The sequence below is a fragment of the Clinocottus analis genome, unplaced genomic scaffold (assembly GCF_023055335.1).
Source record: "Clinocottus analis isolate CAN_PGR_092001 unplaced genomic scaffold, fCliAna1.0.p SCAF_14, whole genome shotgun sequence".
In the NCBI taxonomy this organism is placed as follows: domain Eukaryota; kingdom Metazoa; phylum Chordata; class Actinopteri; order Perciformes; family Cottidae; genus Clinocottus; species Clinocottus analis.
In genome coordinates, this window is record NW_027175865.1 from 4,712,718 (window position 1) to 4,728,667 (window position 15,950).

The 15,950-nt window shown below is 43.5% G+C and overlaps 3 protein-coding genes and 1 non-coding gene across 4 annotated transcripts; all 4 read right to left on the reverse strand.

The window, feature by feature from the left end:
* Positions 1–353: 353 nt before the first annotated feature.
* ppp1r18 (protein phosphatase 1, regulatory subunit 18) lies at positions 354–9,673 on the reverse strand. Its single transcript, XM_068576015.1, has 4 exons — positions 9,391–9,673; positions 5,097–9,031; positions 1,913–2,132; positions 354–1,160 (listed from the first exon to the last, which is right to left on the reverse strand). Exons 2-4 carry the CDS (start codon positions 8,973–8,975, stop codon positions 1,141–1,143), a joined length of 4,119 nt encoding a protein of 1,372 aa, XP_068432116.1. The 5' UTR covers positions 8,976–9,031; positions 9,391–9,673; the 3' UTR covers positions 354–1,140.
* Positions 9,674–10,251: 578 nt separating this feature from the next.
* nrm (nurim) lies at positions 10,252–12,976 on the reverse strand. The gene is made up of 4 exons (XM_068574972.1): positions 12,815–12,976; positions 12,038–12,231; positions 11,684–11,860; positions 10,252–11,167 (listed from the first exon to the last, which is right to left on the reverse strand). Exons 1-4 carry the CDS (start codon positions 12,963–12,965, stop codon positions 10,865–10,867), a joined length of 825 nt encoding a protein of 274 aa, XP_068431073.1. The 5' UTR covers positions 12,966–12,976; the 3' UTR covers positions 10,252–10,864.
* trnak-cuu (transfer RNA lysine (anticodon CUU)) lies at positions 12,487–12,559 on the reverse strand. The gene has a single exon. It is a non-coding gene; the product is annotated as a tRNA-Lys (tRNA).
* Positions 12,977–13,574: 598 nt separating the features above from the next.
* Positions 13,575–15,566, reverse strand: limd1b (LIM domains containing 1b). Its single transcript, XM_068574929.1, has 7 exons — positions 15,504–15,566; positions 15,187–15,288; positions 14,841–14,908; positions 14,656–14,718; positions 14,025–14,155; positions 13,814–13,865; positions 13,575–13,710 (listed from the first exon to the last, which is right to left on the reverse strand). The coding sequence occupies exons 1-7, from the start codon at positions 15,535–15,537 to the stop codon at positions 13,627–13,629; spliced, it is 534 nt and encodes a 177-aa protein (XP_068431030.1). The 5' UTR covers positions 15,538–15,566; the 3' UTR covers positions 13,575–13,626.
* Between the last annotated feature and the right edge of the window lie 384 nt (positions 15,567–15,950).

Genomic DNA, 15,950 nt, shown 5'->3' on the forward strand with positions numbered 1-15,950 from the left:
AAAGCTTGTTTCTAACCTCAATAATTAACTTCTCATTTCAGTTTTTTTTGTATGAATAGAATACTTTCACTAAAATCATTCATCAAAAGGACAAAACACCAATGGAAAACTTTACTTTCTGTACATAGTAGTATAAAACAAACTATTGTCAGTGCGTTATGTTTCTTCTTTTGAAGCCAGCTTCTTTAATAACCAAGATTGAAAAAAAATACTTTTTTTCACCAATTAAAATGTGAATTTATAAATAAAGAACACTGAGTATATATTGTATCATAAACATCGTACAGCCATTAGTCAGACAGCAGTTAATCTGCTAACTGCTGATGTTTTGAACTCATCACAACTTCCTCCCATAGACTTTCACACACAAAGGTCTCTCCACTTCCACATGACAAAGGAAATAACAAAATAATGCCTTTATTTATATTCATACACTTTAACTGGACTGTTACGAGTTGTCATTGTGAACAGTAATGCTCATGTAAACCCCTCACAAGACAGACCTCTAAAAGTTGTCCTGCACACATTGACCCCTGGTCCCGCAATGGCCAACACCCACTGAGAAGAGGTTTTACCAAAAAGGCTTCAGACAAGAAAAATCAAATATCTGTATAAACTGATCTTCATATCATCTGTATGGGCAAATCCAGCAGGCACATGAAACCAGATGATATGAACGTCACTCTTATGTGCTGAGGCAGATTTCAATATTGAAGTTAATTAACACAATAGAAACTATCAAATATATTAACTAAAAAATAAAATCTTATCTTTATATTGCATAGACAAGTGAACCTTTAGTAGCCGACAGAGCACACCTGAGGGTCTTTTATCATACGTACCATATTTATACATTCACAATTGACCCTCAATTTCCCTGAAAATATAACCAGGTGAAATATTTCCCCCCGGTATCATAATTATGTTCAACTGCATGAAATCAAACTGTCATGTTCATTTCTTCCATAACACTCATTCAATCTGATTCTAAAAGAAAGAAAAACACCACAAGGATTACACACACTCACTTCAACAATTCAGAATAAACAAATCAGTAAAAATCAGCATGTGATATTATTGCTAAAAAAAAAGTGTTGGTGATCTCGTCAAATGGGCAATTTTGGCGGAGGTGACTGGCTTCTACCGAGGGCAAGACTCATCTGGAAGACAGAGAGATGGAAGGTAAGTATGTGACTTGAGGATTTGTATTTCAATTGATTTAAAGTCGACTTCTTCTCATTCACCAACACTAACAAGTCTGGCTTCTTGAGGACCAAACATGCAATCAAACCATTCCATTTGCTCTCTCGCTCTCTCATATATATATATATATATATATATATATATATATATATATATATATATATATATACCAAACTTTGGTAGAGTATAGGCCGTGTTGCACAATCAACTAAAGCAATAAAAGAGGAATGGTCTGCAGGCAGCTTTGAGACAGGAGTCAATGGTGTAAACACCTGTATTGAATAAACTGTGAACTTATTTTTTTGTGAGCATCCAAGGTTAAAAAAACATTCCAAGTGACATTTAGTATTTGAGTATTCATGACATGTGGGATTGGCTCAAAATAAACTACAATGCCGTTGTTCCTCGTAGTGACAGAACATGTCACCTCGAGCAACACTGTGGCTCATTCATGTGTGGATAAAGAGCGCTACGGTGCAGAGAAATAAGATAAATCAGACTTTTTGCTTCACAAGAAATAAAAACAAGTCATTGTTGATTTTTTTTTGTATTGTCTTGGGATATGCCGACAGTAGAGAAGTTATACAGAACAATATTGACAACATATTACAGGAAAGTTCAACACCGTAATCAGGAATAGCAAAAACATTCTGAACCCATCATTTCACTCATTACACGTTGTGTTTCTTGAGTGGCGGGTGACACTGACCCAGTCTTAGGCCCCCTCCCGTCACAATCCCCACGTTCCTTGGGCCTTTGGAGACAATCGCTCCTCCCTCCACTTCAGCTTCCTCCCCCTGCACCTCCTCTCCCTGCGGCCTCTCCATCCTCCAGAGGTCGTGTGGGAAGGGGTTACACGACAGCATGGAGGTCTCGGATGGGTACTCACACACCTGCTCCAGCTGGTTCTCGTCAAAACACACCTTTGCCTGTAAAATATGAGAAAAGAAAAGATTATTACTTTAACGTTGTACCATTTGGAAATAAAGGTCTCCATCATTGCATGTTTTGTGTTTATATTCTGTTGTAGAAGCAGCTTTGACTGTCCCTTTTTGCCTCTGATAAGTGCAACGGGGTGTATATTTGCTGTTGCAGCTGAATTTCCCCTCTGACCTGTGGACGTACACACAGCTTTGAGGCGCTGAAGAGTCTCTGTGAGATGTTTGTCCTGACAGCACGCGGCTTAGCGCAGTAGAAATACTCCCTCTGGAGAGTATTTACTGTCTTAACACTTGATGCGCTCACATATTTGTTATTCAGGGACAGAAACTGAGCTTGTTTACAACAGGAGAACGAGGCTCCGTCGTCTTTGTCTGGACTGACGGGTATTTGCGTGGAGTGTGTTTACTTTCATGTCAACGGGAAAACAGCAAATCCACAGTGTGTCTTGTAGGAACAGCGGACATGTGTGCCGTAGTAAACACACCCGGAGGTGCAGGCTGGATCTGGATGGGGCCTGAAACGACCGAAAGCCACACTGCACACACACACACACACATCATTACGAGTTACCGCTGCTTCACCTTGACAGCGGCTGTCTGCAGAGTGGTGCAGATAATAGCGCTGCATTAGAGAGGCCCGGCCAATCATGCTAAGGCACGGGAGGCTAATCCTCCCTCCATGAACCCGATTAACCTAACGAACACAGCAGGAGAGCAGAGGCACCGGTCAGAGACAGAAACTGGGAGAGCAGGAGAATCAGAGGGACTTTTTCCTGAGCAGGAAGTTCATATCTACATCAAAATTTGACTACACTTCTTCGCAGGTTCAATAATGCTTGGTTATTGACGCTGGATGGTTAAGTTTCTATTCGGTTCAGAGCAATTTTTAAACAAGACTGGCCCCCAATTTATGCTTTCATAGTTCAAGAATATTGTTTTTGCTTAGAACATAGTAAATCAAAATGTAACATGCATTAACTACAATTGTGACCAAAATGTCAGACCCAAATTTAAAAAAAACAACAAATAAGAATTATTTCCAGAGTCTTAATCAAGCCTACATATGAAGAGGAAAATCAAGGAGCACGAGGAGCAGGCAGGTTACTCCCCACTGTGACATGATGCCATGGGTTCAGATGGGGGAGGGAAGGAGATCTGACGTCAAACAACGAGACAGCGACAGGTGGTCAGAGAATCAGTGGTCACTCGCCGCAGCTAAAGCAGAATTTGCTTATAAATATATTATCGTTTATTTCATTTGATGTCACAGTCACGGGCCAATAGAGAGCTGGAGGAATTCGTATGCAGAGAAGAGCAGCAAACCCTAGTTTCTCTTTCACTCTTGTGTTGATTAGTCAAGTCTTTTGAAACAGATGGTTTGGTGCCTGAGTCGCAGTTAGAGATTTGAAACAGTACACTGCGTCAATTCCTCGTGTCGATCTGCGTCCCTCGCTTAGAGGAAGTGGAGAAGATTGAAAGAGGAAGTGAGCAAAAACAGGCAGCGTGACCGACAGTGAGTTTCTGTGAGATGAAACAAGAAGCCTCTAATCCTCTCAGTATCACCGTCAAACTGTCATCTTTAGAGACCATTAAGTTACTTCACATCTTTCTGTTACACTTATTCCTCTTCTCATTTCACCCACATCAAACTAAGAGTTGGCGGCATACTGACATTAACACTCGTCCAGTGGAGCGTCAGCGTGGTCAACAGTTTGCCAAGATTCCAGTCTAACAAACCAAATCCCCGCTAGGAAACAGCCAAGAAGATACAAAGAGAGAATTGTCTGAGAGGAAGGGAGGGCTGACTCAACAAAAACGGCAGAATTGGTGCGAGGGAACAAGGAAGCAGTCTGCAACACACACAGACTGTAGGGAAATTACCAGCAGTTTAACTTTTACACAGGAAAACATGACATTATATATATATATATATATATATATATATATATATATATATATATATATATATATATATATATATACATATATATATATACACACTTATAAAATACATAAATACAGTCATCCCCACAAGGTGCTAACAAAGAATAGACAAAAGTATTACTTCTGCTCGGCCCTCTGTATTATATAAGAGCTCCTCTCTTACTCTTCATTAAACAAGAACTGGATTCAATAAGTGTACAAAACAAAAAAGCAAACAGAAAGTGCTAATATGACCTTTAACTCCAGTGATATTTGTTTGTAGTTTGAGTTGAGGCTGCTCAGACTGAAATACTGTAAATACTGTGGTTATTTGCATACATCCACAGATTCCATCATGTGATGTCAGGTAGGCAGAAAAAAACTCCTTGTGGTTTCCTCCTCAACTGTTTTGTCTCCACTGGAGCCTGCAAACTTTCTGCAGATGTGTAAATAAACAAAAGGGTGCTAAATTAAACCCTTTTCTAGTAATTTGCAGTTAGGAGTACCTTCATTTTAGCAAACTGTGGTTTTGCACGTCAATAAGAAACTATAGATGTCTAAAAACATGTCCGTTTTTCTGCTGTCCACCCGTTTGGCTAAAATATGTATGATGAGATCATTTTCATGTGGTAAAAGTAAAAAGTCTGCCAAGAATCAGACCTAAGAAGCAAATGGCAAAGCAGATCCCTCCCGGATTGTATGGCTAAGAATCAAGATGTCGTGCTTGATAAGGCTTTAACCGGCTTAGTCCGTGTCTGTGATCGTACTTCTCAATCAAAAGGGATGTTCTCCAAGATGAGGTGTTGTCCTCTGAGCAACCTCTTGTGAAGTCTGGAAAGCCACCAACTCTTTTGAACTCAGAAGCCTTCAAATTTACAGTTTTCTTGCAACATGATATTAAAATGACTGAGAGCAGCAGATAAGTTCCTGTCTTTTCTTTGGTGCACTTGCTTGCATGGTTCGTGGACAATAAGTCATTTAGTTTGCATTCATCTAAGTGAAAAGCAAACAACAAAACTAAACACTCACCCTTTTTGGGGTCTCTCGGTTCTTGATCAGACAGGATTTGTCTAGGTTCTGATATCCACCAATCACCTCAATCTCCTCCACCGTGGGGTACTTCTTCTTCACCGGCTCGGCCACAGCAGAGGTCCCCTGGGCCTGCTGCGAAGAGGTCTTTGAAGGTTTTGACCCTCCTCCCGTGGTCCCAGGTATGGGTGCCGCCACTCCTTTGCCAGCGGGATTTTTTGGGCTGATTGTGATGGTGGCACCTCTCTTCACTTGGCCTCCAGAGGCACTCCTGATGGAGAAGAGTGGGGGCGATGGGGTTAGAGATGGAGAGACACTCGGAGATGGGGACGGAGATGGGGAGCACGAGGAGGAGGCCGGGGTCGGGGCGTAATCCGAGGGTTTCAGAGTGTTGTCCGGGGATTGGCTCCTGAGAAATGACGGGGCGATCACGGTAGTTTGGTTCGATTGTTTCAACTGAGATATTGGAGACCGGACACGGCGAGGAGACAAATTAGGATTCGATTTAGAGGTTTCCTCAACTTTCTCCGGGGTCTTTTCGTCGTCCTTTACCTGGTGCTTTAACACTCCTCTGGAGCTTTGGTGCCCCTTTGTTTGAAGAGTGTTTGGCGAAGTCTTCAGCGCCTCCTGCTCTCTCAGCTGAAAATGCTCTATCTGTCGTTGTATTGCCTGAACCCCGCAAATTTCCTCACTTGAGAATGTTTTGTTGTCCCCCTGCTGTGCGTTGGACATGAGGGGCTTCACTTTAACAAGGTGAACTGATGGGACGTCTACGGTCCTCTCCCTTAGGCACAAGCCCGACCTCGAGCCAACAGACTCCAATTTGTAAATCCGGCTCATGGCTACGACGGAGGTGGGATGAGGCGGTAAAGAGGAGAGAGATTGCACAGGGTCGAGAGATGTGTATTCCTCTACCTCCTCCTCAGAGAGCTCCTTTTCCTCCTCCTCCCGTTCGGCTTCTCGGTTCTCGTGTTGGCCCCGGTGGCGCCTCAGCTCTTCCTCCACATGTTTCACGGGGTCGTCCTCATCCTCAGATATCTGGAACCTGTCACAGAAAACTTCGGAGGCAGCAGTGGCGTAGCCGCTTGTCACTTCCTCTCCTCTGATGGCTTGCGAGAGTGGGACAGAAACAGGAAGTTGGAGGCAGGTTTTCAACACGCTGGCTTCCTGTGTGACGTCAAACGCAGTCGTAGATGTCTGCGCCGCTGCGTCTTCCTGTCTCCTCTCTGCTTCGACCACCTTCCGCATCTGAGCTGCAGCTTCCCACTCTTTCTCCATTTCAGTGGCCCTCTCGTCAACCCCGTCCCCGGGTGCCTCATTGTCGCTCGACTCTGCATCTTTGCTCCCGCCGTCACCTCGTGCCTCTCTCTGTCTCCGCTTCTCCAACTCTTTTTGCCTTATTTTCTCTCGCAGGGACTCGATGCGGCTCAGAGGTTTTCCGATTCTCCAGCTATCCCTCCTCTCGACCTCTTGACCTCCTTTCAAGTCTTTCCTCTCGATGCTTTGACCCACGGCCTTCACTCCCTCTACCATTTCTTCTGCAACGTAAAACACACTTCTCGGGATTTGAATCTCCAGGGGAACTGGATTGCACCCTGTGGGTGCAATCCTTTTTGGTGATCTGGGGGCATCATTAAGGAGTGTAATTGATTCAATCTCCTGATCGGATCCTTTGGTCATTTCATGTGCAGCCTTGTAAGTGCGTTCTCCTTTCTCGTTGCTATAAATAGTTGTGTCTCCTATTTTTTCTATTTTACTTAAAAGCTCCACCGTGTGGTGGGACAAAACAGAGTGTGCGACGAAAGGTCCATGTGGCCCTGAACCACTCCACTCTGGCCCTCTGTGGAGGTCTCTCTGCCTATCGGTGACAGCGCAGAGCAGACTAGAGCACTCTGTGAACGCTGAATCATGACTTTTCAGCAAAGTTTCAGGTGGGATTACGCTTTGGAATCCCTCTTCCATCCGACAATCCGGCACCTTTTTATCACAAACTAGCTCCTCAACCTGTCCCGCCGCCTCTGATTGTTTTTCTCCGCTCTTTTCGAGACTTCTCTCACCAGTTTGACGCTTTGCCTCTCTTTCAGCTCTCGCTCTCCCATCCTGCTTGATCGCAACTTTTCTAGCGAACGAGATTCCTTCGGTGTTTTTGACCGATGCCACCGTGAACCCCTCGTCTCCATCGGCGTCGTTTGCCCTTTCCAAAGCCCTCGTATCGACAGGCTCCACCTTTTTAACTTCGCTACTGTGTCGGAGGGAGGGACACACTTCTGCTTCATTTCTCCTCTTCGCCCCCTCTTCGTCCTCATTTTTTAAACGTCCATCTTTTTGCGTTCCGACCCGGTCTTTATCTAAAAGCCGTGTGTACCCCAGTTTGATTTTTGTGATCTCCTTCCCTAAGCCTGCGTCATTGCCCCACGGCGCTGCTCTCTTGTCTGAACGCATCCTCTCATGAATCTTCCTCGCATGGTAACCGTCATCATGTAAACCATTCTCCTTAGCACAGAGGACACGATCAGAGAAGCTAAATGAGCGTTTCGGTCCATTTTTCAATGCCATCTTCGTCCCGTCCGCCTCAGATTGTTGGTCATCTTCATCCAAGAGTTTTCTCCTCCCAGGTCGGAGGAAATTATCAGAGCTTTTGGATCGAGATGGAGGCTTCGGGTGCTGTCCAAATTTACTCAACAGCTGGCTGACCCTCCCTCCCTTTTCAACAAACACGTTATCATCCAAGCTGTCCTTCCTGTCGTCTTTAATCACCGTCGCCTGGCCCCATGGTCTCTCCCTCTCTTTTTCTCTCAGCCAGGACTTGTCTGTTCTGAGCTCCCTGCCAAAACTCTCCCTCTTTCCATCCATAATGCATTTCATCTCTCCATCCTCTCTACCTGAACCTCTCCTACCGCTTATTACTTCTGCACTCCTCTCTTCAGGGCTTGCCGAGGGCTTTATGATCAGAACTTCAGAGGCTCGGATCTCGGTGATGCTCCCTCCTCCTGCAAGGATCTCCCTCAGGTCCATCTTCATCCCTCTCTTCAGCTGCTGGTCCTCCTCAGGCCTCTCCCTCTCTGCCTCCCTCCATCTAGCCCTTCTCTCATCGCTGCCTTTCCTATCCTGCTCGATGATGATGATGTTGTCGGCTCGGATGGTCCGAAGACAAGGGCCGAGGGAAGAAAACGAACTAGATGGCTGGTCTGTTTCTTTTTCCTCCTCGTCTTTTCTTACTTTGAAGGAATCCCACTCCCTGGCTGCATCTTTAACTGACTCCTTCCATTGGTTGTTATTCTCTTTTTCTCTTCCTTGACTCCTGTCTTTGCTCATCTCTTTTTCCCTTCCCTCACTCACATCTCTGAATCTCTCTATTTTCAGCTCAATTTCCCTTCCTCTTTCCGACTCCCCATCTTGACTCCTGGGGCTGGATTTGTCGTTCTCCCTCTCCTTAGCTTCTGGCTCGTTCCCCCCTTCTGCATCCTTGCCCTTCCTCCAAACACTCTGCGTGCGAATAAATGGGTTTTCATGAACTGGAACTATAGTTTCTGCAGACACCTGATTCTCTGGTGTGACCTCTGCATCCAGCCATAGCCCCGGATCTGGACTAAGTGACAACTCGCTTTCCAAATTCACCGTCACAAAGCTGTCCGTGTCACTCATGCCATCAGAAGCAGATCTGACATCCACCTGCGGTAGATAGACGTCTCTCTCCTTTTCCCTGTCACCTAAACTGTCCTGCTTGGCCTTCCTCCGCTGGATGATCTCTCGCTTCCAGGCGGGCATGCTGGCAAACTTCTTCTCCTCCTCTTTCTCTCTCCTCTCTCTCTCCTCCTCCTCTCTCCTCTTTTTCTCCAGCAGGAGTTGCTTCCATTCCGGCAGAGAGGAGACAGACATAACAGAAAAGGTTTCGAACAACGTTGCTGTTCCTCTTTAAAGCCTCTGGGAATTGTCTGCAAATAAGGGAACAATTAGTTAAAATCAATTCTCTCTACAACCGTGTTAAATTGCTGCGATCGACAAAATATTTAACCTTTAGAAAAGTAACACTGTAAACTCCAAACTGCACAATTTAAATATCATTTGACATGTATTTATGTCAATAAAACTAAATAAACTGAATATTTATCATGTTTAATGGCATAGAAATATGCAAATGAATGGAGAATTACACTGTGGAACATTTCCACACCTACCTGTTCCCCTTTTTATTCAAATAGTATCATTAACTTCATCAAATTAACTTGCAGCACATGTAACACATAATATATATCTGCCTAAGTCTAACACTCAAGTATGAAATCAAACTCACCAAAGACCCAAAGATATTAGTAGGCCTATATCCGCTTCGATTTTAAAGTTGTCATTTCCACTTGGCTGGCCGTAATGCGCTCCACTCTTTCACGTGAAAAAAAAAAATCTCTAAACTAACAAACTAACAGATTAATCGATGTTGTCAAAACGTCTGTTTTTAAAACAGACGTCAAACCATCCGGCGACCCGACTGCGCACCAGAGCAGGAAAACATCTCCGTTGTGGGGATAGTAGTAAATGTCTGCAGCCTTGGAGCGGCTGCCCTGTAATCCGATAATTACATTAAATTCTGTCAGGAGAGTTTAGTGGCACACAGCATATTGTCGGACCTAAGAAAAGGCGTTTAGAAAACAGAGCCGTCTGCCCATGCAACAACCCCTCCCACCCCACCTCACCTCACCTCATCCCTCCTTCCCGCAGGACTAATTGGAGAAAAAAAAATGGTGGAGGGGTGTGTGACACGGTCTGTGGTGTCAGCAGAGCAGAGCTCATAGCGGCAGGAGGTTTGATCAACTTAATTTTATCGCGGCATGTATTTGTTTTTTTAGAACTATATTTTTTACTCTTAATTTTTTATTTTTTATGTCAGGACCTAACATGCAACTCTACTTCGTATAATGCTTGTACCCACCAAACTGGGAGATTATTTCAACAAAACAAGTGGATTTAAAACCAAAAATATTTCACTAATTCACCTTCATGAGCGAATATATTAGTTCAAAATGAGCTACTCAAACTGGTATGATTTGGCCTTTAAAAATAAGTAACGCCCCTAATAAGATGACACAAATAGATATTACATTTATTTATTCAACATGACAATATTACAAGTTATTATTGTCATTACAGTGAGGTCACAACACAGACACCTCATACCAGCATACAATGCATGTTAAATCAAAGATTACAGTACTTTTGAAGTCTGCGAATAAATGGCATATTTAGAAAAGGCAACTTTATTCACTTTGTTTATGACATCACTGACCCCAACACAAAATGAAGCACCTGAGGAAATATATTAATAATCTCAGAACAGCTTTTTGACAGAGTGAGATCTCAGTGAGACTTTCTTATTGAAGGACAATTAAGACACTTACTAAAACAATGTGTATGCATAGAAATATATCATACCTGCAGTTGGCACTTTGAATGTAAAGGCCTTATAAAAAATATACTATATTATGAATAAAATAAAGAATATTTGACAGGTTATATTGCTGTTCTCCAAAATATAAAATAAACATTGTGCTTTCAATTAGTAGAATAAAATTGTCTTTTTCTGGAACCACATACACAGTAAAAAATAAACTTTAAAAAGTACAGCGTCAAGTTGAGTTTGATCATTTTCCTGAAGCAGAAATAGCCGCAGCATCTTATTCAGCGCAGCAGGTGACCAGCCTCATTGAGAAGTCCTTTTTGTAACATTTCAGCTCATTTTAAGACAGCAGTTAGCTTAAAGAAGACCTGTTACTTCACTTCTCTTTGTCGTCACTGATGTTGTCGCTGTCCTGCTGCGGCTCGGCAACGAGCTGCAGCTTGTGGCTAAGCTGGACGCAGAGGTAGCCTAAATCCTGTTTGTCCAGAGAGTGTGCCAGAGCCAGGTAGGTCGACAGAGTCCCCGCCAGCAGGAGCCTGTCCAGGGACAAGGCTGGCAGGAGCCACAGCACAACGCCTAGCTCAAGGCACACCGGGTGGCGGAGGTGAGACAGGAGTCGCTGGGCGCGAGGTGACTTGTAAGTCAGGGGGTCCCTTAAACCGAGAAAACTGTAGTAAACCTGAGAGAGACGGGAAGGTGAGGATGAGAGAGGCAAATTAGGTTAAGCAGGCAGTACCGATAAAAAGTCAAACTATTTATGTTTTTCATAACTGTCGCAGATAACACCCTCCCTGCGACACTGAAAGTCAAATCACAATTCAACTAAAACCTTGTCCATTTCACCATGTAAATGTAAATAAACTTTTCTGACATATACTGTATGCACCTCAGTTGCGGCAAATCAATCTGTCGGAAACTAATTTGATCATACTGATGATTGTACTGTCAATCCGACAGTACCTTGAAGTAAATTAAGAAGATAATGAAAGTCATTCTGATCATTTGTTTTCCACCTGAACATAATCTGGTGGCCACGAGGTCGAGATGCATAGTTTACTGCAATCACGACAGCTAGTGTTGAATCCACCACCTTCCTTGCATGTCATTCCCCTTCTCGCTCTGTTTCCTTTAAACTGTTTACATGAAGGCAGAAATTCCCCAAATATTTGTAAAAAATGTTATGCTGATAATCTACCTGCTTGATGCCCAGCAGTTCAGGGTAATCAAAGAGCATGAGGATGCTGCAGATGATAGCCCAGGAGAGGAAGTGCAGACTGAAGCAGAGCAGAGGGAACCAGATACTCCAGGGTGTGTGACGCACCGACCACAGACAGGGGGCGCCAGTCACAGGCCGCCAGTATCGCATGATGATCTAACACGTGGGGGAATGAAGGTGATGATAAGATAAGATAAGATAATCCTTTATTAGTCCCACAGTGGGGAAATTAGAGGATTACAGCAGCCTTGGACACAAGAGATGCAGAGTGGTGTAGAAAAACGACACGAATTATGAAGCCCCAAAACTTGAACGCCGTCTGTGTTGCAGTACCTGTAGCGCCAGTGCTGTGGTGAAGCAGTAAGCCGTCCTGTTCAGGGGCCCCAGCACTGATTGGAGGGCCTGTTTGACTGGTGACCGGGCGAGCAGGCTGTGCTGCATGATGAAGAGAGCCAGTAGCCCCAGATCCACCAAGAGAGACCCGAGGACAGAGCGGTCCTGCAGGGCCACCGACCACGGTATAGAGTCTTAGGTGTGGGAAAATGATGTAAAGAGAAAGGTTACATTTGAAACTGGAATATTGTCATTCATTATGTTTGTATTGAGTATTAGAATAGAGTCACTTTAACTTTGGTTTCAACCAGCGTGGTTTTCATAAAACAGTTTACAACAGACTTTGGTGAAATTATTTTGGAAATATAACATTGTATTCAAAATCAACCATTAAAAACAACAACTGAGCTGAGAGGCTTGAAATAACATATTCGGACAAAAAAAGATGTCGCCCAACGTGGGGCTCGAACCCACGACCCTGAGATTAAGAGTCTCATGCTCTACCGACTGAGCTAGCCGGGCACTGACACCATGCGTTCACAATATGAACTATAATCCAAAACTCACATGACTTACGATTTCACTTCATTCATGATTTAATATATGCAAAACCACTGTTGTTATAGCGCAACTAACGCTAAGTAGCGTGGTAATAGCGCTGACGTAAGCCTTGAAAGCAGCAACCATGTCCTGTTAAGGGTACTCTAGCAACTTCTCTCTACTAAATTTAGCTCGCGCTCACTTCACATGGTCTGTGAGTAACCCACGGAAGTTTACCTTGACAGAGCGTCGTGTCCCCGGTGATGTTGTGGTAAATGGCTCGAAATGATATGAACCGAATAAAGTCTGCACCGGATATGAAAACAAACGCAGTGTTTAGGAGAGACACGGCGCAGAGAATCCCACCACGTAGCCCGACTGACGCCATTTCAATCAGCGTTTATCTTCATTAACCAACAGAAGATTCTTCCGGGAGTTTGTGGTAATACCGAATATAACCACACGGTGTCGCCTCTGAGCAACAGAGGAAAGTGTATACAATAAGTTTACTTGCTGTCAAAGTGGTTTGTTTTTTTCACCATGTATTTGTTTAAATTTAACTATTTCACTCCATTGACTACCAACTAGGGCAACGTGATAATACATACTGATGATGTTTTATAATACAGTTCACACGATTGTTTCCAAATGATTAGATTTCAACAAATAGCCTCTGACTTTATCGTCCACCAGACCGGAAGAAAATACAAAAACGGCGACAAAACAACACAATAATATAAATACAAACAAAATGCTAAAGCATAGAACCTTAACTCACGGCTTCACCTCTTGTCCTTATGGTATTCAAGTATTCAAGATTCCTCTGGGCTTTCCTAATTATTTGGCAAGGAATGTAAACTATTCTGGCCTACTCTTTGTACACAGACAACAAAACTAATATGAAACAAAAAGCACAAGACAATACTCAAGATTTGGGTCTGCATGGAGTGACTTTATTGAAGACAGAAACTTGTTCAAAATATTGATTCATCACCTTCAACATTTACAAAACAAGACCAGCGGGGTGAAAAAACATATCACAATGCTTCTCAAATGAGGTTTACCTCACCACTGTAGCACTCTACATGGTAATTTTTATTAAATGATACCACCCGAATAGACTCTGTGGACCCCTGGAAAGAAATCAACAAATGAAGGGTCATTTTTACGATACTTAACTAAAATAACGGTTGCTTCTGGCTATTTCCCATTAATTAAACAATAAATTCAGCTCACCTCGGTCGGCAGTATCGGCCCTCTGCATGCAGCACACAGAGGGGCTCGGACCCTGAAATCACAGACAATTCTCAGCAAAAGGGCACCGAAACTCAGATGGGAAGTCCCTCTAGGTGTGACCGGGCTCATGTGTGGCCTGTCGGGCCGGGTTTGGCTTCTTCTTTTGTCTGGAGTGTGGATTAAAAAGCCTGGGCCTGTGTAAGGGACTCACCTGTGGTAGTCGCTGACACAGTAAACCCTGCTGTCTGCGTCTACGCTGAAGGGCTGACCCTCCAGGCTCCGTCTGCACACCTCACAGCGAAAGCAGGACGGGTGGTAGCACTTCCCACGAGCCTGCAAAACCTGAGGACGCAAACCCAGCCGTTCTTTACACAATGTGAGAGCCAATGGGCGCAAAGTATTACAGTACACCTACTCAAGCACGTAAGTACAGCTTTGAGGTACCTTTACTTCATGCTTCAAATCCATTGCATGTCAAAAGGGAATACTCCTGTATTATGTTTAGTGGATGCCTTTAGTTATTCTGCAGATTTAGATTATAAAAACAAAATATAATCAACAAATAAATTAGGATGTGTTCCAATCGGAGGTTGAGAATATTTTATTGAAATTCATAATCTACCTGGCAGTGATTATAATACATTATTCCTAAATGTGCTATTCTGCATACTACGTGTGATGCTTTTACTTTTGTACTTTTAATAAAGTAGTATTTGAAGACAGGACTTTGGGGAGTATTTTCTAAACTGTGGTGTTTCTACTTTTACTAAACATGTGAATAACATCATGTAATATGTACTCACAATATGCACATACAGTAAATGAATACATATCATACTCACCATGTCCATAAGTAAATGCCCACAGCTGCTGCACACTTCTTGGGATGGATGAGCTCCTGAGTACTGCCGGAAATAACAAAACAATTGACTCATTAATTGATTGATTGCTGTAAATCTTCAAATTGGAAGGAAATCACATGTTTGTGTAATATTTAACTTTGTATGCTGAAGCACTATATTCTCACCAAGAAATCATCCTCACAGTAGATTCTTCCTGACATCGTATAAAATGGCTTGCCGCTGAGCTTTTCACCTGAACATGAGAACAAAACACAAGGAGCGAGGTGAACACAAATCCTCAACGTGACATTTTGTTTTCATAAAGACAGAAATACAACTTTAAAGTGACTTTCTGGCCTTAAAATAGTTTTCGAGTGTTAATAAACCACACGCAGAGATGCATTCATCTCCATATTTGCTGAAATTGGTCGTGAATATTTGTTGTTATAAAGAAATACAAGAGGGTTTTGACGTCAATCAGTTTTGATATTTGGGACTCCGAACGTCCGCCTGCATGTCAGGAGGACTCACAGCAAACGCTGCAGGTAAAACAAGTGTTGTGGAATAAACAGCCCATCGCCCGGCAGGCTCTCCCTTCACCGTACACAGCTTTACCGCAGCTCGTGCAGCTCCCTGAATACACAACAAGGACGAGACGCAGAGAACTGGTTACTGTAACCCCTGTCCCCTCTTCATTGACCAAATACAGACTGTGCAGACTGACAACACACACACAGACACTCACACACACAATGAATGATAATGGTCTTTACCCGCGGAGTGCCGGAAGAGATGACCACTGAACAACTATGTCAGAGAGGAACATATTCAGTGTATTCTGTCCTTACCAAAGTACAGACTGGAGCTGTGTCTTGGGTCCATCTTCGTCCCAGTTGTCTCAGCCCGCTGGAGCCCCCAGTACGACTGTCTGGGGGTCTAATTTTATGCGCGCAGCAGACAGCTGTAAGGGGAGCTGCTATCTGGGTTCATGGGCGTTGCATTCGCTGCTATGGGTCTCTTCTCAGACCCCCTGACTCCTCAAAGGTGGCTGTCTGAGTGGGTGGCAACAGACGAGACCCACCGATGTCTTTGAGCACAAGTTAGAAACACCGAAAGGGATCCATGGCCTTCAATGGTTCCAGAGTAATGAACACTATTGGAGTATACTTACTGATGCATCAACATGGTCAATGTGGAGCTGATTTGAATATATCCTGCTGAGTATATTTGCCCCACATATGAATCTATACTATGACATCATAATATCTGGAATCATTAATCTGAACCTGCAAAGT